Source organism: Monodon monoceros, unplaced genomic scaffold (assembly GCF_005190385.1).
Source record: "Monodon monoceros isolate NGI ecotype Baffin Bay Population unplaced genomic scaffold, NGI_Narwhal_1 Super_Scaffold_2, whole genome shotgun sequence".
Lineage (NCBI taxonomy): Eukaryota > Metazoa > Chordata > Mammalia > Artiodactyla > Monodontidae > Monodon > Monodon monoceros.
Window position 1 is genome coordinate 89,361,522 of NW_021703776.1, and position 27,354 is coordinate 89,388,875.

Here is a 27,354-nt window from a genome sequence, read left to right on the forward strand (position 1 = left end):
ACTGATTTTACTGGTTTTAAGCTAAAATTTTTATAAACACTCAAGATTTTCAAAATGTAAACATACACTGAATTAAAATTGAATTAAAATAAACAATATCTTTATAAATTGAATTATGGTGGCCAATTTTTTATAACTTCTGACAGTGCTGCAAATTATGTGAATCTACAGTTACATTATTAGAATTATCATTGAAAAATCTAAATTCTTGTCCATTGGGTTTAACTATAATATGCTTTATGGCATTAATTAAGAGCTCTGAAAGTTTATCGATGCCCTTATTGTCCATAATATGCCCTCTGTCAAGGGTGATCACTGACTCACGCACATAGATTGACACTTTATTAGTCCTCAATAGAGCCTCTGCGTCCTTCCATTCTAATGTTGGTAATTACGATTTATTAACCCCAGCCAGTCAGTCTTATTATCCTCAGATAGTTTCTGCTTTTTCCATTAATTTATCTGACAGTCCCTGATACAAGCTATAGGTCATAGATTGAGTCTCCTGGGGAGAGCGGTGCTGGGAAAAGCGAAATTCAGGGCACAGAATTCTCAGCATAAGTTAACACTGTTACCACAGACTTGTCAGACTGTATGAAGAGCCTAAGACGTGATGTCCAGAACACTGTCATCAGAGGCAGATGACTTCATGGAAGTCAATGGCTTAACCTTGCAATTAATGTACAATTGAAATTAAGCCTATAACAATAGTCACTGGTTTACATTTCAATTTAAGTGTTAACTATTTTAACTGTGATGTTTATATTTCATATTTTTATCACCCTTCTGATTCTAGGATAAAAATGCTGTATTCAGATACTTATACTCAATATGGCCAAAAGTGCATACAAAGCTTTAACTGTTGGGTTTATATCTTTGTCCTAGAATACCAGGGAAGTTCCTTACATGAAAATATTTACCTAATGACACAACCAGCTACAATTATAATAATGGTCTTCCATGAAAATTAATGTCCATCCCTGACTGCCCCGTAACTGAAAACCTTCCCAATAAAAAGTTTAATTTTAACACTGATAGTATTCACCAAGAAGCTTGTTTTTTGGAAACTTTGTTTTTAACAAAAAACTGTTTTTTTTTAAAGCTGATGTTACCACAGTTACCAGCTACAAATCATTACAGATATTCAGAGAAGCCATATAATCTATAATCTTGCTGACAGTATGACATTCCAGGAAATGACTGGCTGTACTCTCCACTCTTAACTGAGGAAAATGCGCTTTCACTGGTAAAACTAATTACACTTTCTTTTTGTTCAAACTTAGACTGTTTTGCTGTAACAGCCCCCAGACAACTGAGAAAAAGACTTAGAAAATTTGCCGAAATGACTCTGATTGCGTCCCTCCTGGCCTCACGAATTTATGTCAAAGGGATATCACCAGATAATGCATGCCTTAGAGAAAGAAAAGATTCTGCTACCTAGCAACAGTTTTGACTTCACTTGGGATTTTAATAGTCAGCTGATGGGTTTTCCAGCTGTCCCTAATATAGCAACTGTAGCAGGCCTACTTCTGTGAGATTTTAATTTCTGCTTCTTCTATCACAGCAATTCTGGCATCCCCACTCCACTTAACATGAACTGTTTTTTTGGTGTTTTTTTTGTTTGTTTGTTCAAGTTTCAAATGACATCCTAGTGTTAGATCTACTCTTCCTGGTAGTATCTCAGATGACCTAATAATCTTTTCACATCAATGCACCCAGCCAGGAACGTGCAGAGGCCGCTCAGAGAGAAAAAGGACTGCATCTCAAAAGATCTAGCTGTGTGACCTAACCAATATGTACCAGCAGGAATGGGAAAGTGTGTATGGGACTGGGTCCTGAGAGTGCAGGACAAAGGGGGCAGGGCTTAAAGCTGGATAAAAGAGGGTTTCTCAATGTCAGAGCACTCATCTACAACAGAGAATTTAACACATTATCAGGAACCCCAGAAGATGGTGCTAACACTACGACAAACACTAATACCAGAATGGCGTTTGAAAACTTGAACAAAAAAACAGACCGTGTTAAGTGAAGTAGCAATGCCAGAATTGCTGTGATAGAAGAAGAAACAATCAAAATCTCACAGAAATGGGCAAGTTAGAGTTGCCGTGGCATGCCAGGGACAGCTGGAAAACCCATCAGTTGACTCTGTCCTGCAAGAGGGCCTAAAGGATATTCCACTTACCAAAACTATAAGAAATGTGCTGGTGAGAAGGGTGTCATCATCGTTGAGAAGCTCTCCTCTCTGTAGGTTAGGCCTGATGGTAGGAAATCCTACAGAGTGAGCACTCTTGATACCAATAAATATTACAAAGTTCCAAAATAATAAGGAACATGTGGCAGCACTTAATCATTAAAGCAAGGTGGGTGCAATTACTGCAAGACTGAAGTTCCTGCCACGGGGGCTTGACCAAATGGTTAATACAGCGCGACCTCCCAGAGGCAAGATAGATCATCAGATAAAAGACGTATTAATCGACAAAATAAAAAGAAATCAAGAATGGAGGATCAAGAAATATGAGGGCAAATGCTCCAATAAAGGGTCGTGATATTTTGCCCCATTTCTGGACTAAAGGAAGGTTTCAAAGATAGAGCCCAAAGGGCAAGTTCCCAGGAGAATCCTGCAACATCATAGCAAGAGTCTACGGCAACATTTCCCCAGATTCTATCTAAAAGGATCTACTTGGTCCATTTACTTGGGTAGTTGTACAGTGGGGAGAAAGAAATGTCCAAATATTTTAAAGACTGTTGGGCAAGAGTCCAGGTCAACATGTACACCCAAGCACAGGTGTGTGAAGCAGGATCATGGTCCCCACTAGAGTGGGGATGCATGAGGTCCAGTTTAAAAAAAGGAGTCCTGGACCAGGGATGGTTTATAGAGAGTCTACTGTCTCCACAAACCCAGCAGGGTTATTTCCCCTGGTCCCTAATTTTATAACTGAACATGCTGGGAGTTTGGCAGAACTCCAATATGGGTTTCTTGCCCTGTTGCTTAACTGCTGGCATAGTAAGAAAGCCCAAGTGAAACACTCAACCACCCTCCCAGTCATATCTAATTCAAAACCAATGTCACATTCTCAGAAGCAATAGGTATGAAATGATTAATTTTGTATGTTATGATAATGTTATTATGTTTATTTTAAAAAATTATTCTCTCTTTATGTGCCACCCTTAAAGACTAAAGGAGGCAGCGCTGGTGTTCCCCAAAATATCCCCATTTAATTCACCAGCTGGGCTCCTACAAAACCAGATATTATAGTGGAGAATAATGCTGGACTACCACAGATGCAACCCAGTATACTCTAACTGTAGCTACTGTGTCAAATTTGGGATCTTTTGGCCTTGAGTATATGACCTATGGTCGTTGATTTAGCAAATGAATTATTTTCCTTCCCTCACTGAAAGGAGAATCAAAAACCATGTGCATTCACTTGTTAGGGTTAACAGTGTACTTTTACAGCCTTGTGCCAGGGCTTTTAACTCTTATGAATCTTATCCAAATATAGTGCAAAGTAACCTGAACCATATGAACATTCTGAAGAATACCACTTGGTCCACCATATCAAAGGTATCATATTAAGGTGGATGAGCAAGAAGTGGCAAGTATATTGGAGGTTTTGGTGAGACAGAAGGTGGGGAGATAAGCCCTATGAAGAATCAGAGGTCCCACACATCAATGAAGCTTCTAGGGTTTAGTGGGCCAGGGCGTGCTAGAATATCCTGCCCAATCTAAAGGACAAATTATTGCATTTCACAATTTTAACCACTAAGAATGAAGCATGGTACTCTGTAGGTCTCTTTGAATTCTGAGGCAGTATATTCCACACTTAGGAATACTGCCTCAATCAGTTTATTGGATGATGTTAAAAGCTGCCAGCTTAGAGTAGAGCACAGAACATGAAACAACTCTGCAGTGGGTCCAGTCTTCAGTGAAAGCAGGCCCTGTCACTTGCAGCAGGCCCCATGCTATTACAGGCACTGGGTAGGAGAAAAGAGGCGCTATAGAGTTTATGACAAGCATCAACAGGAGAATTACAACATAGACTCTAGGATTCTGAAATGAGGTCGTGCCATCTGTAGGAGAGATTTGTATATCTTTCAAAAACAGCACCTGGTATGTTACTATGTTATGGTGGAGGAATACCTGAATCACCAGGTAGTCATGAGCTGGGTTCTGTCAGATCCCTAAGTCATAAGGTTGTGTGGGCCCAGCTGCAATTCACTGTTACATTTAAATGGGAACATATGGGATCTGGCACCAGCAGTACCAAAGAACACAAGTAAGACACATGAGTAGGTAGCTCAGACTCCCCATATTATCCACTGTTATAATACTAGGCCTCTCATTCAACTCACACCTATGGAAATATGGGGATCCCTTATGACCATCTGAAAGAGAAGGAAAAAGCTGTGATAGGTTCATGGATGGGTCAACTTGGCACATGAGTCCAAGCCAAAAGTAGACTGCTACTTCACTAAAGCCTACTCAGGAGTTGTCCTGAGGGACAGAAATGAGAAGAAATCCTCCCAAGGGACATAACTTCAGAGGGAGCAGCTGGTCCCCCACTTTCTGTGAAAAGATAAGTACCTGATATAAGAATATATAATGACTTACAGATAGTGTTGAATGACTTGGCTAGTTGATCAGGAGCCTGGAAGGAAAGAGGAGATCAGGGGAAGAGGCACATGGATGAACATAAAGTGAAGCTCACTGTACTGCCCATTAATGCCCACCAGAGAGCATTCACGGTATAAGAACTAAAAACTTAGATATAACAACTCAGACTCCACACGTTGTCATGAGCTGTCCATAGCACTGTGGGCTCAGAAGTGGAGTAGCCGTGATGGCAGTGATGAATGCTACGGCTGGGTCCAGCAGCATGGGCTTCCACTACCATCACTGCTACTATCACTGCTGACTGTCTAGCCTGCCAGCCAAAGATACCAAAGCTGAACACTTAATACGGCACCAACCCTGAAAGGGAACCACCAGATGCTTGGTGGCAAATTGATTACACTAAACTCCTTCCATTCTGGAAGTGGAAGCAAGTCACCTTGACCAGAATCAACACATATTGTAGGTATGGGTTTACCTTTTCCTTCTGCAGGGCCTCAGTCAGCGCTACTAAGCAAGGGCGTACAGGGTGTTTGACCCACAAACACAGGATCTTATACAGCACTTTCAGACCAAAGAATACATTTTTGTATTCTTGAAATGGAGGTTCAGGAGTGGGCATATGGCCATGAGGTACATAAGTCCTACCACATCCCACACCACCAAGAAGCTACAGGCCTGACAGAGAGATGGAAAGGTCTTTTGAAGATGTGACATGGGCTTCAGCTTTGAGATGGTATCCTATGAGCACCATCCTCTAGTCTCAGTATATTGACCAAACTCATGATCATTTAATGGGGCTGTGTTTCCATGGTAAAATACATGGGTGCAGAGACCAAGGAGTGAGAGGAGGAGGAGCCCTGCCTACTCCCACTGGCCCACTTGGGGAATTTGTGCTTCCTTTCTCCACAACTCTGGGCTCTGAGAGTCTGAATACTAGATGGGGAATATCTCCACCATGGATAACAGGAGGACTTTAAACCTTAAACTACCACTGCACCAAGTTACAATGGCATCTTTGTGTCAAGAGACTAGCAGGCACAGGAAGGAGTCACCATCTTGATCCTGATCATTAGGTGGGGGAGAGTTATTTGACAATCGAGGCAGTAAGAAAATATCTGGCACCCAGATTATCCACTGGGGCATCCTTTCTAATTCTTTGAAAACTTTTGATGGTCAATAGACAAGTGCAACAGCCAAGAACAGGGGATCAGATTGCGTAGGGTAAGGGACTTGGTCACTCCACCAAGTAGGTCACGGCTAGAGACTGAATGCTTGTGTCCCCTCAAAATTTGTATGTTGAAACCTAATCCCCAATGTGCTGGTATGTGGAGGTGGGGTCTTTAGAGGGTGATTAGGTCATGAGAGTGGAGCCCTCATGACGGGATTAGTGTCCTTATAAAATAGACTTTTATAGCTCCCTTGTCCCTTTTACCATGTGACAGCTCAGCGAGAAGACGGTCATCTATGAAAAAGAAGTAAGCTCTCACCAGAAACCGAATCTGCCAGCATTTCAACTTTGGACTCCTAGCCTCCAGACTGAGAAATAAGATTCTGTTGTTTTTAGGCTACCCAATCGAGGGTATTCTGTTACAACAGCCCAAACAGATGCTCACCTGGACAAGAAGAGTTAACTGAGTGTGAGGTGACTACAGAAAGAGTGGTTGAGGAAGGAGATGATCAACATCAGTTGCAGACTTAAGACCAGCTGCCAGAGACAGGGCTGTAGTGAATCCCACTAACCTTCCTCTTAAATGTTTCCCCAGGAAGTCAGACCAACCAGAATCCTGGAGGAACTTTTCCGAACATGTATTTTATGAAGGAAGTGACTCTGAGAAGCACAAGGGACGGACTGTAGTAGATGCTGATGTTCCACCCAGAAAACTCTGCTGCAGGCCTGAGGCACTCAGCTCATTCTCCCAGTTGACAGGAGTGCTGGAGGCTGATGGCTTTCCAGGGAGTCACCTTTCCATCCTTAAGCATTGCCCTAAGCCTAAAAGAGTCACCTTGGCCAAGGACAGCCCACATCCAATGACTGGTCAAGGCAGGGCAACTCTGAGGGGCTATTCCAGATCCTTATGGGATTGGCTGAGGCCTTTGTTGGAGCTGCACTGCAGTTCAACTCCTCCTTCTGCACAATCCTTGTGCCTTCTCTTGCGAAGCCTTTTCTGAAGAAAGAGCATTAGGGACCAGAGTGACTAGAGCATCACATTAGCTGTAACTACTAGGACACCAGCCATGTCAAAGACTAGGGAAGCAGTGGCAGTAGCAAAACATCTTTACAGGTGAGAACTGAGTGACTTAGCCTCCTGGAGACCACAGCAAGGAACACTCTGCTTCCGAGCCCTCAGCCCCTATCCCCCCTTTTTACAAACCACTTTGAAGTATGAATGACATACAAAAAAGCTGTACATATTTAATGTGTACAACTTGATGAGTTTGGAAACAAGTATACACCTGTGAAACCATCATCACAATCTATGCCGTAAACATATCCATCACCTTCAAAAGTTTCCTCCTGCCCTCCTTGGTTACTATTATCTTTTGTGATAAGAACACTTAATATAATATCTACCCTCTTAGAAAAATTTCAACTATTCAATATAGTATTGTTAACTACAAGCACTATGCTGTAGATCTCAAAGACTCATCCATCTTGCATAATTGAAACTTTGTACCCTTTGTACCTCTCCATTTCCCCTTCCCCGGGTGAATCGGGAAGACATTATGCTCAGTAAAATAAGCCAGACACAGGAAGACAAATACTACATCATGTATGATACCACTTATATGAGGAATCTAACAGAGTCAAATGCATAGAAGCAGGAAATAGAATGGTAGTTGCACTTATCTCCTTCCTTGATACTCAGCCAAGGACAGAAAGAAAAGCCAGGCTTCCAGCAGCTATGTGGGCACAGGCTTCATGGAGAGGCTAGATTTCTTTGGACTTGTTGTATTACCTACTTTACATTCTCAACAATCCTCCTGAGGCTAATGGCATCTGGACAAACATACAGACAGGCAAATAACCAAACCTGCCTAACTAGTGGATGGATTCTCACCCTTGAACTTCCTTTCCTTGTTCCTAACTCTGCAGGGCCTCTTGAGAGCTGACCTCCAGGGCTCACACATTTTTAAACCAGTAAAGAATGGTGCTTCTTTACTGAAGGAAACATCCCCCAAAGCTCCAGGTCAGTACTTTCCATTATTTTTAGACTCTCTAATCCCTTTCACTATTCATCCATATCTCAACCACACCCCCACGGAATGTCTTAAATCATCTGTGTCATTTTTGCAATACAAAAATGCCATTAAGGATACTTCCTTTAGATGGGTATATTTCAATTATTGTACAAGTTCATTTAAAATTCATTTTTAACAATATTCATTACAATAAAGAGTAGTTCTGACATTTTCCCCTTTAATTAGTGCTACCTGCAATTTAATTTACTTTAATTATATATGAAAGTACATATAATTTATAGATGAATAATTCATAATTATGTGGCATGTTTGGTTAGGAAACTGGAAGACATCAGAAATGTAGACCAAAGTTAGACTATGTATTGTTGTGTTAAAAACTGCTTTCATGATTTGATGTTTGAAATTAAAAATTTTTAAGTTTTAAAAAATTAGCTCGTTTATTTTATAATTTTTATATGTTTCCAAATGAAGAAATAAAAGATAAAATTTCAAGTTGTAATTGACAAGCATATTTCCACAACTGCCATACTGCTGGGTTTGGATGGTTCCTTTAAAAATAAAAGGTCAAATTAGCTATAATTATCACTATCTTTTTTCTTTGCATATTGATTTTTTCTAAGTACTACTAGGGATAACTCAGTGTTGAATAAATCTTGATTGAATGAATGCAATGTGTAGATGTGGTGCAGATCAGTAAAGAGGTACGTTTGCAGAATAAGTATGCAGCTTGCTTTTAACCATTGGCCAAGTATAGATTTACACTAAATATGGGCTGGATCAATCCCACTGTCCCTCTGGATCCACTCTCCATCTTTCTCTACCCTGTGTCCTGTTGTAAAAAGTTAACTTTTATGGATTGCCTCAACAATGTCCCTTGTGCTCTGGTTTCTATTGGGTTTGGCCACTGGAGACTGAAGGTGAGTGAAGTTGGGATATTTATTCCCCCAGCTGGTAGATCACCTCAGGCTGGCTAAGTCTCATGACTTAGTCTCATGACCCCTTTAGACCTGGCTTGACCACAGATCCCTGCTGTTACTAGCCTCGAGTTTTTCACTATCCCTTGTAGTTTCTTTTCTGCTCACACATTTTAAATATTCTCTTTATTAAACACTTATCAGATTACATAATTTGAGTGTGACAGCTCTCTTCTGCCTGGACCTTAACTCTTTCGTAATGTAGGACTATGAACGAAAACAATGTAAAACTACATGATGGTCATAAACATGGCAGCCTGGTAGTCAGTGAATGTTAAAGCAACTGAGCGATTGAATCACGAGCCGTCTCATCTGATATTCATTATATGACACACACAGTCAGCCAAACGCATATTCAAGGCTTGAGAGAAAATCAGTCTCTAATTAGTCTCAAATATTTACTGTTGATTCTAAGAAGTAGAAAATGAAACCACAAATACTCTTAACCACAAACACTCACTAATAACCCCAAAAGTTTTCAAACCACTGGTTTAAACATTTTTTTTTGCTAAGTATTTTTTACCCCATCCCAATGGATAAATTATGGAATAATGTGTATAGAAGTCTGTGTGTGTGTGTGTGTGTGTGTGTGTGTGGAATGGTTTAGAAATCTCTGGATATGTAAGAATGTACAACCAACTGTACTGATGAAAACTATGCATAGCACCAAAGTCTGAAATGAATCTTCAATCCCTTAATCTGCAAATGGAAAGAGAGTCACTCACTAGTCTTCCTCTAATCCAGGGGAGAATCCAGGCTCCAAAGAAGGGTTATTTATTATCCAGCAAGGAGACACAGGTTTAAGACCATCATATGCCACAATTGCTTGAGTCTCTGAGAATCCATAAGCAGCTGGACTATAAACACAGGACATGAATATAACAATTCAACATTATGGAACTTTACGTGAAGAGCTGCGCTCACAGATTTCCCTGCGGAGAGCTGTGATGAGCAGCGAGCTGTGAGTGCTCTGAGATGCCTGCCTGGGGACACTGGGCAGGAAGAGAGACATGGTCACAGCAACTCAAGAGTGCAGGGTGTCCAGTTCTTCCCCTTCGGTTGACCATGCCAACAGAAGACAAGCCAGAAAAGGGAGTGAAATACGACGCTAGGGAATACTTGTCACAAGATATATAATGCTTATTGATTTTCTTTTAATAAAATTCCTCCAAATCTATTATGGCTTGAAAGTTGCTGAGGTGGTGCCAGCTACTAGGCTGTCCAGTGAAGATATTTTCTCCAAAGTGAAGAACCTGTTCATCCAGATCCTTCCTACTGTCCACATCTCTGACCTCAAAATTGGCCATGCCTACCTGTTTCTTCTCTCTTACACATACACATGCACACATTCTTATGGGAAAGTTGTAGACAGTCTACAATCCGCTAAGTAAGAGAAAATCCATAAGCCCTAGGGCAACAGCAGACAGGGAAGGAGTAGACGGAGCCAGCGAAGGAAGGTCATGTGAGGGTAGAGGGCTGACCTCCTTTTTCCCAGCCGTGTAAAATGGCTGGTAAGCAACTTTCAACTCCTCTCTCCCTCCCTCCTCCTCTTCTTTTTACCTCCTCCCCCTTTTAACCTATTTTGCCTGTCTTCTTTCCAGGCTAGAAAGGAACCAGCTGAGAGTCACTGTGTTGAACTGGAGGAGATAATACCAGTTATAATGGAGGCCCATACCCTTGAGACTAAAGTGTGCCACCTTCCAAAGAAGAGCTTGGTAACCAATGGCTACAGCATATTTCCCTTTCAGGCACTGGGAAAACAGCAACATTAATCAAACTTTTTCCATGTCTCGCTTGCCCTCAACACTACTCAGGCAGCCAAAACTTCCTTGCCTCCCTCTATTGTCAAAAATGCCATACTGGTCAGCTCACCCCAGTGCTTGACCCAGAAGAGTCACATGAATAAATAAACAAATTAGAAATGAATTGATGAGGCATATACTCTCCCAAATTATCTTGCTCTCTACCAAATCAAAACTTTGCTTTATTGAGACCAGCTTACGTCTGTGTAAATTTTTTTAAAAAAATCTTTGTAGTAGGATTCACCACCAGTTTAACTTTATCTGAGGATCCTTTCATTCCTAAAGTAGATCTTTGTACATTGAAAAAGCCATAAGCCAAATCTGCTAGGGTCAATAACATGGAATCTACAGAGCATGAAGCTGTCAGATCCCCACCTCACTCTTCCAAGTGGCCCTGCACCCTGAGGGGCCTGTAGCCAGTCATACTTAGAGAGTAGACATAAGTCACCACATATGAGAAGGGCATCTCTTTCCAGGAATTGGATAATATCCCAAGAGAGCAACACATTTCTTGCTTCCATGTTGTCCTTCTACCCAGTTCTGCTCAACCATAACATATCAACACGAGTAGTATCGCTCATCAACCTACTGGTTTTCTGTTGGTGTTCAAAGAAGTATGATGGGCCAGCAGTCCTCAGGAGGGAGTTTTAACAAAATAGGAAGTATCCTTTTTTTAAACTATCCACAATGAAATTCACTGTCAAAGTCCATCCATCTCTCTTAAAACGTGCTAATTCCTTGTATGGAGACCACTGCTTCTTGAGTGAGTTCTAGAACAAATAAGACACCTCTTAAGGGAAGGGGACCTAGAGAAGGGAGGTCTTTGGGAAAGGAAGGGACGTCCTGAGCCCTGGATCCGGGTGACTGGACGCATCTACCTTGGGTGCTTGCCAAGGCCTGAGGAGCCTCCTGCGATGACCGTGGGGTGCAGGCCCCTTACCTTACCACACTGCTTACATTTTCCCTCCTGCCGACGCCTGTGTACCCAGTGATGACGCACAAAATTCTGTGGGAAAACAAAAGTAAATAAACATGTTTCAATTCCCGAACTCCAATGTTAGGTTTTTTTTTTAATGTTTTAAGAATAAAGATTTCCGCGAACAACCGTCTAAGCCCATCTAAGCACAAAAACAAATATGTGTATGTGTGATTTGTTTAACAATAAACATGAACCCACTTGGGAAAATGAAGCCAAGTCTCCATCCTCAGTGACCTTTCGTATCTGTAGAAACCATTAATCATGCCCTCCCTCTGCGGCTTCCTGGTAACGAACGGCCATAATGAATTCCCGTTACTCTGTTTTCCGTCTAGTAAAACATTGTGCAGATTTGTGACCTTGAGCTGGGGCGGGGGGGATGGGGTAGGGGAGGGGGGGTAACTGAGGCAGGTAAAAGAAATATCCTTAAAGAAATGAGAAGGTGAAGGAGAGAAGGACAAAGACCTCGAATTTTTTAAACAAATATGTATTTAATGCTTTATAAATGCCAGGCAGGTACTGTACTAAACACTGGAGTCAGAGAACTTAAAGAAATTAAATTCTCAGAAGGAAACAGATCTCCTGATTCGGGACTTACGTGGTGACAGTTTTTCACTAGCGAAAGTGAAGGAAGAGAAAAGCTGAAGGAAACTGATGACAGAGACAAGAGATGTGGGCATATCGCGAAATTCTGCAATGAGGTTGTATTTAAACTGTCCTTGGATAACCTGAATGAGATCAGCTTCCAAGGTCTATTCTTGGCTTGAGCTGTAGGAAACATGGAAAGTCCTTTTCCTCCCAAATAGAAGCACCCGTCACCCCAGCTGTTGGGATACTTTACAAGAGAGAAGGTGGTCTTCAGGCCTAATGGTACCGGTAAACCCTAATAACTTCCATACAACTCATCTCTCTTAGGCCAATACACCTGAAATATTTGCTAATGTTTTTCTCCTGCCCTTTTCTGAGAAAACATACTTTACCTGAAATTAACATGCGTACTGTCAGGTCACAATCCATACTTTCCCTTTAAAATAGGCCCTTTATTTTTTTAAATTTTTTTTGCGGTACGTGGGCCTCTCACTGTTGTGGCCTCTCCCGTTGTGCTCAGTGGCCATGGCTCATGGGCCCTTTACCATATATTCAGTTTTTCAACAAATACTTACCAAATGCCTACTATCCAGGCATTGTTCTAAGTACAGAGGGACACAGGAGACAGATCAGTGTCGAGAAAAAAAGATGTTATATCAAGGCATGAAATTCAGAGTGACAAAGATACCTCTAACAAGCATTAGCATTATCAATTCCAAAGTGCCACCTCTATTTCTCTTCGTAACGTCAAACCAATTTAAATTGAAACTAAACAAAGATCCTGGAGGAATAATGGTCTTTTAACTATAATAAGATATAAAAAAGCATAATGGTCCCACTAATTAGTCTAGTTTTTATCTTGCTTTTCGCACTGTGGCAGTTCAATGAAACAAGGACACAATTCTTACATTGTTCTCAGAAAGAAGCTAATAATAATAAACATTTCTTGACTACTAACACTGTCAGGCACTTTTTTAAATGCCTTACATGTAATAATAATTTTAATTTTCATGAGACTTTTCATGAGTATAGGTGCTGTTTAGTTGATAAGAACTAGTAAAACCCCGAGTTGGTAAAATATTGAAATATTTCTATGTTGGTTGATAAACTGCAGTTTAGTGCCCCTACCATCCCCCTGGCTCCTGTCTGGATGCCATACACCGCCCCCCCGCCCCCCAACACTGGAGCCCACTCCTACCTCCTCATTATTAAGCAACTAGAGTGTTAATTTCGGGCACAGCAGGTCTCCAAGATTCTGGAGCTCTCTTCTGAAAATGAATCATGTTACTGGGGCGATGCCATTGGGTTCTCCCACAAACTCAGAAGACTGGGCTGTGCCCCACTGATGGTAGTTGTTTGTCCAAGCTTAAATATCAATATAAACAATTTTGGGGGCCTATGGCTGCAAGTCCAGAAACCTGCTCAGTTATCAGCGTCCATACCTTCAGGTCAGTGAAAAAACTCTACTGGGGATGATGATATTGGACCCTCCATCTCTCTAGTTCACAGATGAAGTGGACCGCTCCAGCTTTCCACCCACTCAAGTGAGAAGCACTTTTAGCCCACTGCCTGTTTAAGAATAAGGGCTGGGGAGGCCTGGGGTCAACTGCTAGTTGTACTCTATCCCAGTTAACATCATTGTAGGGCATGTTATCCGAGGGCTTGACTTGAATTATCATTACCGTCCTCATTTTACAGATGACAAAACTAAGGTATAGAGTGGCGACTTCAAATGTCAGGGACAGAGCAAGGATTCAGACCCAGGCAGGCTGGCAGCTCTGTGTTGCAGCACCTCTCCTCTGCTCTGAAAGATCAGGTTCAGGCTCCTTCAATAAATGATTTCAATGACAGTCAGTAGTGGAAATATTGAATACATAAAAATGTCAGGCAGGATTATGAGAGATAGAAAAATTTACTATAATTGCTGTTAGTTTAGCAGAAGCTGAGGGAGAATGAAGAGTATCATTGAAGTTAAGAGAAATTCTCTGCTTATTGAGATTATAAATCACCTAATGACTCTCAATTTAAGAATTTACGGAGGGAAACATTGGAAGAATTTGATGCAATTACCTATGAGAAATCACGGCTGACTCATGGAATTATTTAGCTAGTGACAGCTCTAATCAAAAGACTAAAGCAGCAGTTTCAACAAATCAACAATTATTTAGAAATTATAAGACTGACAATGAATCATTTCTGCTGCAACATACATCGTTTGGTAAAAGCAGGTTTATAATACCACGTAGTTTAGTTTATTTAAGGAATAAAAGAGAACATTTTAAAATTTTTATTTAAATATTTGACTCTGCAAGTTGTTAACTATTTTTAATACCATCCTTCCTAGGAAATAGGTAGGAAATTAAGGCCCAGATAAAATAACTCAAACAAAGGCACTACTATAGAAACTGAGTAATTGTCTCTAATCTATGGCCCTGATTTGAGATGTCAAGTATCCATGTATTCAGAGGTCTTCTTAGGCCTGATATAAATTTCTTCTATTGCTGCTTAAACATAGCTGGAACAAAGTAAAAGCCAAAAAATGTGTGCTGAATTGAATGAAATTCTCAACCGAATTTCTCTGACAATTAAATTGTGTAGTTACCATTTTGAAGGATCATCCCATTGTCTTTATCAATTAGGGGAAAAAAAACCATTTCTGTAGAATCATCCTTCTTTCCCAAACACTTAAATTTTTCACACTATTTCCTTTTGACTATTATTTATATCTCCTAAATTATTGAAATGAAATTAGACTCAGGATCTTCACATTGCAAATATGAGTGTTGATTCACTGCTGTTAAGCTAGCAAAGCAAGGCTGCTGACACCATAACATCTTGTTATTGTTCATCAATAATCTGAATTATTCATATAGCATCTTCAAATACTGGGTAAGGAAAGGGCTATTACTTATGGGTGTTAAAATCTCGGTGATCCATTATTTCAGGGTTTATAGTCAGTATTGTTAGCAGAAATGCATAACACAATTGTTCAATTATTTTCAGAAACAGCCAGTTTAATTCATAGTATTATTCACAGAGCTTTTGAAAGGATCTTAGCAATTACAGCCCAATCCATGCAGCTTATCTCTAAGAAAACTGAGGTCCAGCCAGAAAGGTTCAACTTAGAGGAGTCCAAACAACATTCATTAAAACATTTCCATGTATCAGTCACCCCACAAAGCCTAGGGGACAGTGATTAATAGCCCTGTTCCAGAGCCCAGCCCTAGAGACACCATCGAGGGGAAAAGAAGCAGAGGTGTCCTTTGAACCCAGGTCAAACTAATTCTAAAGTGATTGCTCCTTTCATTTCCATTAAGTAAACTACCTAAGGCCTCTTAATTAAGAATCTCCATGGGTCATAATCTGTCATAAGTATCATCTCCAAACTGTCCACTTAGACCAAGAGTTCTTAGACACTTGGGGAAAAATTAGCCCCTTTATAAATTCAGTCAGTCAAAAGATATTCATTGATCACATCCTCTGCATCCTGCCTGGTACTATGAGGTTGGGACAAATTTCACGAGTGATCCCCCAAAGCTTATGCTATAGGAGGATGGCAACAAACAAGCAAATGAGTAATAAATAATTATGACATACAAAGTGCTCTGAAGGGTAGAACAAGGTGCTTTGATAAAGAACAATGTGCAACCTACTAACCTACTTAGAGGTGGTCATCAAGGAAGACCTCTGAGGGGCTGATATTTGAACTGAGGTCTAACTATAAGAAAGAGCTAGCCATGCAAAGAGATTTCCAGTACAGCAATGAAACACACAAATATCAGAAGGTGAGGAATATCTGGATGCATGACTCAAGAACTGAAAGAAACTCCATGTGGTAGCTGGATGGGTTGGAAGAGGTAGGCTGGGTCCAGCCTTTGCAGGACTTTTGACTTTTCATGCAAAGCCAAGGGTATGGTTTTCCTCTAAACGATATGGAAACCACTGAAGAGTTTTAAGTTGGAAAATGATATAATCCAACGTTCATTTTTAAAGATGAGTCTCTCAAATCATGGTGGATTGAAGGGGGAAACTAAAGAATCCTGGAGAACCTATTGTAGTGGTCAAAAGTGAGAGATCCTAGGGCTTCCCTGGTGGCGCAGTGGTTGAGAGTCCGCCTGCCGATGCAGGGGACACAGGTTCATGCCCCGGTCTGGGAAGATCCCACATGCCGCGGAGCGGCTGGGCCGGTGAGCCATGGCCACTGAGCCTGCGCGTCCGGAGCCTGTGCTCCACAATGGGAGAGGCCACAACAGTGAGAGGTCTGCGTACCGCAAAAAAAAAAAAAAAAAAAAAAAAATGTGAGAGATCCTGGTGTCTTAGTCTAAGGTGCTGACAACAGAAATGGAGATAAATGGATCGTTTGAAATATATTTTATGAATAAAATTGATACGGTTGGCAAATGAACTACCTGTGGGGAGTACCTGAGAAAAGTAATCATTATGACCCTCCCCTCACCCATTTTCTCGATCAAGGAGCTGGGCCAATAGTCATCTCATTTTCTGAGGTACAAAAGAATTGAAAACGATTGTTTTTATGGTGATGGAAATAAAGAGTTTAGTTTGTAATGTATTATATTTGAGATGACTGTGATACATTCAGCGGGCGTATCAAATGGAACTCCAAGTGTGGGCTGGAAATGGAAAGCTAGCTATTGTCAGCCCAGACATGATATGTAAAGCCAAGGGATTGGATGAGCTCTCCCAACAACAGTAGGCAGAACATGGTCCAGTACTAAGCCCAGCGAATACCAGGGAGTGAGCAGTGAAAGGACTACCCGGTGAAATAAGAGGAACATTAGGAAAGATGTCATGACAGGAGAGCATTTCAAGGAGGATGAAATACTGAGTAGTTTGAACACATCTGCAAGACTGAGTAAGAACAGAAAATTTTCTAATGGATTTGGCGTTAAGGAGATACTGGCAACATTAAAAAAGCAATTTCAGTGAACAGGTAGAGTAAAAACCAGATCAGAACAGGTTAAAATGCCTAGGAGGGGACACGCTGGCAACAATGAACGTAGTTAACACTTTCTGGAAGTTAGCACTGAACACAATGCTGAGAATCAGAGCCGCAGCTAAGACACAGTTGGTGGTGAAGGACTATTTTTGTTTGTTTGGTTTTTTAAGATGGGAGCTGTCAGAGCATGTTTATGATGATGGAAGTAATCTAGAAGGAAGGTGGGAAGTTGAAAATGTAGGAATGGAAGAAATAGCAAGTCCTTGGTATGAAGACAAGGGAAGGCGCTGAAAACACTTATAAAGGGTCTGGCTTCATGGAAGAGAAATAATAACAGTGGCTGAAAACACACCCAAAAAAATCCTTGCATTAGAAAATTGCACACACAATTACAATTATCTATCCAGAGAGAAAAAGAGAGATTAAAGGACAGGGAACCAAAGGTAGACATATGGATTCCCTGGTTAGAAATTCATACAGTCCATCTTAAAAACTCAAAGCGGTTGCTTCTACGGTCCTAAATAAAATTTCTCCTTCATCTGAGCTGTCACTGAGTTATCTCCTGACTACTGCTATAGTGCACTTGGGTGACATGGAGGGTAAAACAACCCTATCATTTTTCTTAGATTTCCTCACCCTACATATGACCCATAACTTTCCTCTTGCTGACATAATAGACAAGCACAGTGGGAGAGGACAGTTGACAGGGACAACTCTTGATATTTTCATCTCTCTCCAAACCTCCACCGCCAGCCTATTCTCTCTCCATGTTTTCTCCCAATCTCCTTGTATTACTCAGTAACAACGAGATCATTCTTCTTCACAGTGTCTTTTTTCATTAACTGTCATTAACACCTCTGTACTCAGACGTCTTCTATTCCTATTCCACTCATTCATCTATTCTCGTAGCTTTAATTACTATCTCGATATGCTGACAATTCACCAATGTCTAACCTCTAGCGCCCAATCTTCCTCATAAGCTCCAAGCTCGTCTACCCACCCAGCTTTCTGTTGGGCATTCCCAGTTGGGGCCTCAGGACACCTCAAACTTGAGAGTTCTACAACTGAACTCATTACTTCCCTACCCCATCCTCAGAGCAACTCATTTGCCAACATCTAATTGCTTTCTCAGAGAAGAACCCTTGTTTATTCCGAGCTCCCCTGTCTTTGTGTCCAAAATCCAATCAATTACTATCTCCTGTCAATTCTGTTTCCTTCAAATTCACATTCTCCAATTTTCTCCATCTCAGTATTACTCTTAGTTCAAATCACCACTATCTCTTGCCTAGATTAGGAGAAGAGCTCCTCAATTTTTTTCTCCATGCTTCCAATATTGCTTGAATTATATGGCATTCCCTCCACACTGTAGCCAGAATAATATATTCTGCTTATAACAGTTTAATGCCCCCTCTAATTACTATGATGATGAGACATTCCACTTGCAGCCTTGCTAACAAGGGCCTTCCTGGTCTAGCTCTGCTTATCTCTCAGGTCTCATGCCTTCCTCATATATCCTCTCACTTTTGTGCCTGTGTGCCTGTGTTCTGTCTCAAAGGCTGTCACTCACCTCCTAGCTAAACCCCCGCCCTTCACTTAGATCATCCCTTTGGGTCTCAGTTTAGTTGCCACCTCTTCCAGGAATTAAAATGGACCAAAAGTCAATAAAATGCTATTTCTTTCTTATCTTTTCAATTCTACCACCTCCTCCTCCCCCTACTCTCTAGTTCCATTCAATAAGACCTTAGCTCCCCAATACATTCTGTGAGAAGAAGAAAGGGCAGTAGACACACACTGAAGAGACTTGGGGATTTTATTGATCGTATGTGTTGATGTATCGAAAAGAAACTGATGTGGAATAGAGGGAGATGGACTTCATTTTTTTTTAATCCCTACTGAATATCTATGAATCCAATGAATCAATGGGAAATAAAAGGTGGTATTTGAACTAGAGCTCTGATATACTTACTTCTCTCGGTGATCTTGAGCCCCCTTCTCGAAATGTTGGTTTACATCGGAAATTAATCTGTCATTTAAAAAGAGCAGTGTATTATATTAGAGATAAGCACCCGACTAGAATGAGTTACCTGAAAAAACCAACAGTGACAGACATTGAGACTACAGAAAAAAAGAAAAACCTCAAAGAATAAGGAACATAGTCTTACACTATTCTTAGTCTTTTGAAATCATCACCTTAGATAATCCCAAGCGGTCCTGTTATCTTCAGTCCATGACTCTTCAGTCTCACTGATGAAATCAAAGTTATCTTTAGACAGTAATGCTCTTACGCCATAAATTTGAGAAACTGAGATAATAAAGAGGCAGAAGAAAAATATATGGCAGCTGAAATCATCCAGCTGTGTTTTAGATTTTAAAAGTAGGAAAATATAAACTTGAGACATTTTTAATATGATGAAGATGATTCACAAAAAATCCACGAAATTATTCTTCAAGCATTCAGCACTCCCTTACTTTTAGATGCGGAGGTCTCCCTATACATTTACATCTTCTTTAGCTACTTGATAAGGTGAAAGGAGTGTAGAAATGAAGTAGGAAATGAGTAAATGGAGTTGGGACAGCAAAAAAAAAAAAAAATTATTGTAAAATATTACTAGTCATTCCCACAAAATATCACTTGGCAACAATTGATACTGTGTCCGTAAAACTAAATGAATATCCCCGGGGACTAAAATATTTCAATACATTTACACATGGCAGCTCAAGATACATAATGCACAGAGAATCCCACGTGGAAAAGGGGCAGGAGGCATGGAAGGAAGAGGACAGCAGAGAGCTCACTACTGGAGCCTTTCCCTTGGCCCCGATGACAGATAAATGGACTCTGCAGAATCCACCTCCTCTGGAGGAAAGACACCACCGGAATGTCACTTCCAGCCCCTCCCACACATTAATGCTGTGTAAGCGGGAACGCTGCTCAAAGCAAGGAACTCAGCTTCTGGCCGGGCTCTCGCCCTTGCAGCCAATTTAGAAAGAAGTAAACTTACAAAGGTCAGACATGTCTAAACAATGATTTTAAAGAGCTATGGAATTTTTTTTCTTTAATACGAAACATCTTGTGGAAAATCCCATGGGTGAATAACAACGTTTGTTATTGTGAAGAAAATGAGTACACGTGAGGCTTTTCTCTCTAACCTTATTATTCCTTTTCCTGAGAGTCAACATAAAATGATATCAAATAATACCTCAGCAAACAATACAGTGAATGAAACTTAAGCATTGTCCTTCCATCCTTTCATTATTAGTCTGGTGATAATGTTGGACTTCCAGGTTTTTAAAAGAGCATTGTTTTCAAAAAGTTGAAAATGGAAACTGACACCTGGTCTTTGAAGTCCAAACACTGGCAGGGTAGCAAAAATTGCAGCAGGTGGCGCTGTCTCACCTTTTCTAGCTGTTCGATGCAGGCGGTGTGGACGACGATCTTACAGACCGCACACTTCCTCCTGAGAGCTGATTTCTACAACAGACAATTCAAAAGACAAGAAGAAATGTTAACGGTCTGTTCTGAAGAGCTCCCTGGTAGTAAATAGAGTATACATAAATGAGGCAAACGTAAACCAATTTAAAACTTCATCATAAACATTCAATAATCGGACAAACTTCTGCAACAGTACTCTGACCTACCAAGTACCTTCATATCCGTGACTGAGGGTGGCCTAAGATTTTCTCTTTAAAACAGAATTATACTAGCTGCTGTATGCTGAGTATATACTATGAACCAAGCTCTTTATTCTGTTTTTTTCTTAGTTTCATAACCTAACATTGTAGGCATTATTATCCTATTTTTTTTTCACGTTTACTCTAATAGTTAAGGGGTAGGGTCTAGGTTCAAAACAAACATGGTTTCCCTACAGCCAAACAATCTACATTTCAAGGGGCCATCCCCTTGGACTTTTATTCCCAGCACAAGTCTATACAAAGCTACTTGGTTTCTGCCCAAATCTTCTGGAAAGTAAGAAGACGAATTTAACTTTTACGAGTCACCATCCTTATCACCATCATCATCAGAGCAGCAGTAGCCCAGTAACAGCAAAAGCAGCTACGGTGAATTTAGCACTTTCTATGTGCCAGGTATTCTTGTAAGCACCTCACAGAGAGGAACTCATTTCATCCTCACCACCTTAAGAAATAGATACTATTCTTACTACCATTTTACAGATGAGAAAACAGGCCCAGCAAGGGATGTGCCCAAGGTCATATAATTAGAGCACAGCAGGGCCAATTAGTCTGATAGCAGGCTCGTGCTTAAAAGCATGCACAGTTTGGCCTCCCTGACAGTCAGTACCAGTTAAAATTCACAATAAAAATATTCTCTGAGGTTGATCTTTTTTCTAACAATAAAAAACAAGCAGCAGGGAGAGAGAGAAAGGGGTGGAAATCTCAATTCAATGCTGACGGTGCCATGTAAAAATCTGAGCCACAAATGCTCAGGTCTCTCTATGGAGAACAGGCTAAAAGGCGGATCTGCAGGAATAATTTGAGGGTTTGAGCACTGAAAGAAACTTATTATAACAAAGCCAGTCTGTGACCCAGCCCATCAAAGCATCCGAGTGTGAAAGGCCCGAAGTCCCTGTCCTTAAGAAAGACACAAGACTCAGCTTCCCCTACTGAGATAGGATTTTTAAGCCAAAAATGGAGGTGTGGCTGCTACCAAGGAGTCTGGAAGGACGGCAAACCAGCACCTTGATAGGCGCAGAATCAGGAAAGAAACTGTAGCCTCCCGCCTCCTTGGTGGTTCTACCCATTCAACACGGAGTCTCCACAGTGCCACCAGCCACCAGCCAAGCATCCAGAACGCTGCAGTCAGTACCGCAGCAACGACACGCATCGTCTTGATACCCACTGACTAAGGTTTAGGTACCCTGCTTGCAAACGCTTTCGTCACTCGTGGCTTTCCTCTGCCTGAGGAAAGAACATGGTCGGTAACCTTATGTAAGCTTGGCAATCAATTGATTTTGCCAAAAAGGAGGATAAGGGAAACCCAAGCACCTAGCTACACTATTGAAAAGTGTCTTGGCTCTACTACTAAAAAGAAAGCGGCGGGAGGTGGGGAGGAAGGGGAAGGGGCGGGAGATGGGGAGGGAGAACAAGAAGAGTGACAAGGGCTTCCCTGGTGGCGCAGTGGTTGAGAGTCCGCCTGCCGATGCAGGGGACACGGGTTCGTGCCTGGGTCTGGGAGGATCCCACATGCTGCGGAGCAGCTGCGCCCGTGAGCCATGGCCGCTGGGCCTGCGCGTCTGGAGCCTGTGCTCCGCAGCGGGAGAAGCCACAACAGTGAGAGGCCCGCGTAAGAAGAGTGACAAGTACTAGTAGCAGCACCAGCAATGGCAGCATCGCTCAAGGCAACAGTAATAAAATTCTATGTTTGCAAATATTTTCGTGAGCTAAGTGCCCATAAGGAGCAAACTATTGTTGCTCTCCTGTTTGTTCCGGATCTCCTGGTGGGGATCACTGCTTTAGCACCACCCGCAGCAAATGCACGGGGCTCCTGAGTGAGTCCTGTTGCTCAAGAGTTATAGTGACGCTCAGGAGTTGATTTCATTCTACCCATTATCCACTAAACCCCTAGTAGATTTCACTGCACGCAAGCAAAGCAACACTCTCATGGTAGCAACCACTGATGGGCTTATTTAAGGCCGCCTGAAAAACCTCCTTCCTTACCAGTAACTCCTGCCCTGGTCTAGCCTTGTGCCTGACCGTGTGCTCTGCATTGGGGCCTGCAGAGCTCCAACGGCTCCTTGAGGCTCCTACGGAGTCACTGGGGATAGTGGGAAGGGACAAATGTGCACTCGTCAAAGCCAGAATACCCCTTCCTTGCCTTGTTCTCCATCTGGATTCCAAGTCGGAATCTCCTTTGAATAGGGATCTTGCCTGGAAGAGTTTGAGAACCTGTGGCATAAGACTGTCCTCTCTCAGCTTCCTAGGGTGAGATGTATCTACACCGATGTCATTCATGTGTAACAATTCAAGTGCAGGGTTCTACAGATGATAATATATGAAGAAAAGTGCTTTATGTTATAAAACTAATTTTATTTAAACAATGTTAAATTTTAAAAGGCCCTCATAAGGCATGCTTCTATGCCTTCTGAGGCAGAATATATAAAACCATAATCTGAATTTTTCTTTATAATCACTACAACATGATGTGTTTTACTACAAAGAACAGTCATTTTTCTGCTTCCTGTCTTTCTATCAGGCTAGATAGTCTTTCAGTGTTATCGTACCTGACTTTAGTTGCCTCCAATTTCTAAAATGACAGCTTCTAAACAGCTTCTCATCTGATAAATCAGATAATTAAGGTCTATAATCACATGCAAAATTAAGTGAATAAATTCTGAATGAAGGCCTCAGGTCTTTTTCCATAGTAGAAAAATGCATGGATTTTAGTTTCTCAACTGATGAGAACTGCTCCAATGAATCAGAAGTCTCAACTGCTGACTTCTTGGTTTATGACTATGCTTTAATTAGTTAAAGTCATTTGAAGTAGCTGGATAATAAGCTTCTGGGCAGAAACTGCTCAATTAATGCTTGGTTATGTTCCAATTTTTATTTGCAAGATTTAAACTAAATATAAAGATAAAACACAGGAATCTAGACATTCTCAATATTGTAACTACTCACTTTTTCTTTAAAAACTCTTAAGTCAATACTTCCTTCACTGTGAAAAATGATAAAGCAAGAAAAGTCATTAAAATTAAGTCAGCAGCTTAGTTGTTATTCTTCATATCGGGACATGGCTGTTATGGAACCTAGCACAAAGATACAATTTTAAAAATAAATATGGCCTGGGACCCAAACATGCTTAAAAATCCACATTATAAAAGTTTAATAATTCACTCTCATCAATGAATTTAAAGGCCAATTAGGCTTACTGCTTCAAATATCAAGTAACCTCAGTGTCCTTACTAAGGGTTTCCTGATTTTGTCAAAGGAAATCCATTAATTTGTAATTGTGTGTGTGTGTGTGTGTCACATCTGTAAAAACTAGTGGAGGGGGCACATCTGTGAAAACTAAGACAACATAGGCTATAACATAGATTATATCCCATTATACTCTGATCATAATTTACTTATATAATAATGACACAATGAATGATATGCTATGCTTTAGGATGGTGGGCGTAACCTAATCAGCAGACCTAACAGTGATTGTAAGAGAACACACTCAAAGTTCTGACTTGGCCTTATACGTTTCCCATGCTGTGGGCACTGTTGGCTTTCCAAGCGGTGACAGTTCCTCACCAAACTTCAGCTCATATCAAGTATGGAAGTAAAACTGTCACAGCCTTTGACCAGTGGCTCTGGGGATGGAAGCTGGAGCGGGGACAAAAGGACCATAGGCAAGCAGTGGTAGAAAGTATATAATTGTCCCTGAGAAACAGTTTAATATCTAATCCTATCCCACCTACCCACTTCCTTTGGTCATAAGTCCCTGATCCATATGTACCACCAAGCAAACTACATGTTCTTCCTTTGAACAAGAGATGTGACTTCTGCTAAGTAGCAATGAATATCTGGTAGTAGTTAGCAACGTTTGATAGAGACGGAGAGAAGAGAGGGAGGGAGGGAGGGAGGGAGGGAGAAAGAAAGGGAAACCTAGTTTCACAGGTTTATGATTTCTGACAGGCCAAGGCCTCCTTGCTGCCCAAGGAAACTTAAATTGAATGCCACCCCTAATAGTCTGAAGTTTGACCCCGAGAAGCATGTACAACAAGGCTGGCTGAGCCCCTTCCCAATAAGCACACACCAAATCTCATTTTTCCCTGAAGATGGTCAAGTAATCCTGCCTCTGACCCCACCTCTCCCACTGTATTCTTAAGGACACCACCCTCTCCCCAACACACACACACACACACACACACACACACACACACACACACACACAGGTTTAATCACCAGTGATCAGAAGCGGAGAAGTAGGAGGAAATATTTAGTCTCCGGAGCCGACATGGCAACCCTTTCTTGGCCTCCTGTCTCAGGAGACCTCAGGGCCAGAGGCTGCTGCTGGCCACACAGAAGTACTGGCCTGACAGCATCTCACTGCACACAGAGTTCCCAGACATGGGCTCACAGACCCAGTGCAAGGAAGCACTGCTTCCATCAGCCCCGCCCTTATCATAAGGCCACAGTGACAAAAGGATGCATGGCCAGGGAAGGGGCTCCAGGCAGGAACCCAACCATCCTGGGAGTGGGGAAGGGTCACAGAAGGCACTAGGGGGAGGACAGGATGGAGCGCCGAGTGGTGAAAAGTCAGGAAAAGGGGGCTGCATGAGGCTGGTGGGATGAGCTTCCCAGCTCAGGCTCCCCCAGCTGTCTTCTTCCCAGTAATTCTCAGCCCCCTCACCTTTCCCACGTCAGAAGAATCATGGTGAGAAATAGAAACTGAGTGCTGGGAGTCAGGCAAAGGAGAAACAGCAAGTGCGACAAGAAGAATTTTATCCTCCCTTCTGGACACAGAGCTCTGTCTACAGGGGCACAGTGATGGGAGGGGGAGACGGGGCAACTGGGCCCGGGCAAGGCTACCCTTTTCTTCCTCTCCGAGGGTGGGGTGAAGGGACTGCTCGGTAAAGTGCAGGGAAGGAAGCTTCCTAAGCCTTCAGAGTGTCAGGAATTCAGCGTCCTTTCAGTGGGGATTGCCCCTACGGGCAACACGAACAAGAACACTGCTGCTGTATAATCCTAGGTAAGTGAAAACAACGGTTCTTTGATTTATTTAAAAACCCAATTAGAAGAAACGACAAGCATGCTTGGCAAGTTCTACTCCCCTGGGGTGTCTAGGATGCAACCTGTAAATTGGTGTTAGGGAAAAAGAAGACTGACATTATCTGGAAGTTCCATTCATGTGGTTTCAGGGCCAAAGCACAGGCTCCATCGCCACTCACACCAGCGCCTCTTTTCCTCAAATAGAATACAGGCCGTTTTGGACAAACCAAGAGGGTGGCTAGCTGACGTACCAGCGCGCCCCTACCGTGGCTCCTTGCTGCGTAAGTAAGTCTCTCCGAGACGGCAGGATTTCAAGAGCCCAGACCAGGGAACAGAGATGCCTGACGTCAGGGGGGCGGGGTGGAGAGGGGAATCTCAGAGCCCACCTCTGAGGGTCTCCTGCAGGGAGCCCTCACTCTGTGTGAAACCCTCAGCCTGGGTACTGCTGCCGGAGTCAAGGCCTTGATCTGTCAGGGCCCCAGGTGTTTGTGCCTCGTGTCCTCTGGACAGGGCTCGGGGAGGGCCGGATCCCTCTGGGATATCCCCACAGCGTCGCCACCCTAGATACCAATGATGCCAGAAGTACCTCAGCATATACGAAAGCAACCGGAGGAGGGAGCAACCGGAGGTTGAGGGGCTGGGAAGGGGGTCACGTAGACAAGTAATGAAAATACTCAGCAACACGCAAATACACACCGATGCGCCTAAATCTGCACACGCCAGCTCCCGGGAATCAGGATGGCCTGAGATGTCCCACGTATGAACTTTGCATGTAGCTGGAACAATGTCAGCATTCTGAGTGCTGTGCAGGAAATAAAGAGAAAGAAGCTTCTGTCCTTCCTGGGAGAAGCTGGCGCGCCACTTGAGGCGACACGGAGGACTTGAAAGAAAAGGTCACTAACAAGAGAAGACCGTGCACGGCTGAGTGCTGAATGAACAGCTCAGACAGTAAAAGCTGTAATCTAGAGCAGGGTGAAGCCCCAGCGGCTGACTCAATACAAAGGACGTAACACCAAAGAGAGCAAAGTGTTGAACTGGGCCTTGAAAAGAGGTAATATTTGAAAATTGAAGCCACTCCAGCAGGGAGAGGATCCAAAGTCTCTTTACATAGTAGGCACTGATGCCTCCTAAAAGGAACAGAGCGGGCTTTTGCGTGTCCGATGGGGCGCTGAGCCAGGGGCCCACAGGCGTCCATCTGCATGAGTCACTGGGCACCATGCTTAACGGTGGAGTGTGGAGGCCTCTCTGTGTGCCTGGTCGGGGGGTCAGGTGGAGGAGGGTGGGGAGTGGGAACACTGGCTGTGGGTCACAAGGGTCTCAAAGGGAAACGGCAAAGCAGAACTTTTCCTGAGAGGACCTGGGTTACAAAGTATAGAGTTGCAAGAAGATGGAGATTCCTCTGTATTTCCATTCTGCCCTAATCCAACACCAGGAACACTGCCTGACACATATTAGGAGCTCAAGAGATATGCTGGCAGGGAGGGAGGGAGGAGAGAGGGAGGGAGGGAGGAGAGAGGGAGGAG

General features: G+C 42.3%; 1 protein-coding gene across 1 annotated transcript in view; it reads right to left on the bottom strand.

Moving 5' to 3' along the window:
* DGKI (diacylglycerol kinase iota) overlaps positions 1-27,354 on the bottom strand; it is a 445,841-nt gene that overhangs the window by 231,970 nt on the left and 186,517 nt on the right. Inside the window, exons 4-6 of the mRNA XM_029234512.1 lie at positions 20,511-20,585; positions 19,080-19,136; positions 11,533-11,598 (exon numbers count right to left, since the gene is read on the bottom strand). Coding sequence (XP_029090345.1) covers positions 11,533-11,598; positions 19,080-19,136; positions 20,511-20,585 — 198 coding nt within the window. The remainder of the gene's footprint in view (positions 1-11,532; positions 11,599-19,079; positions 19,137-20,510; positions 20,586-27,354) is intronic.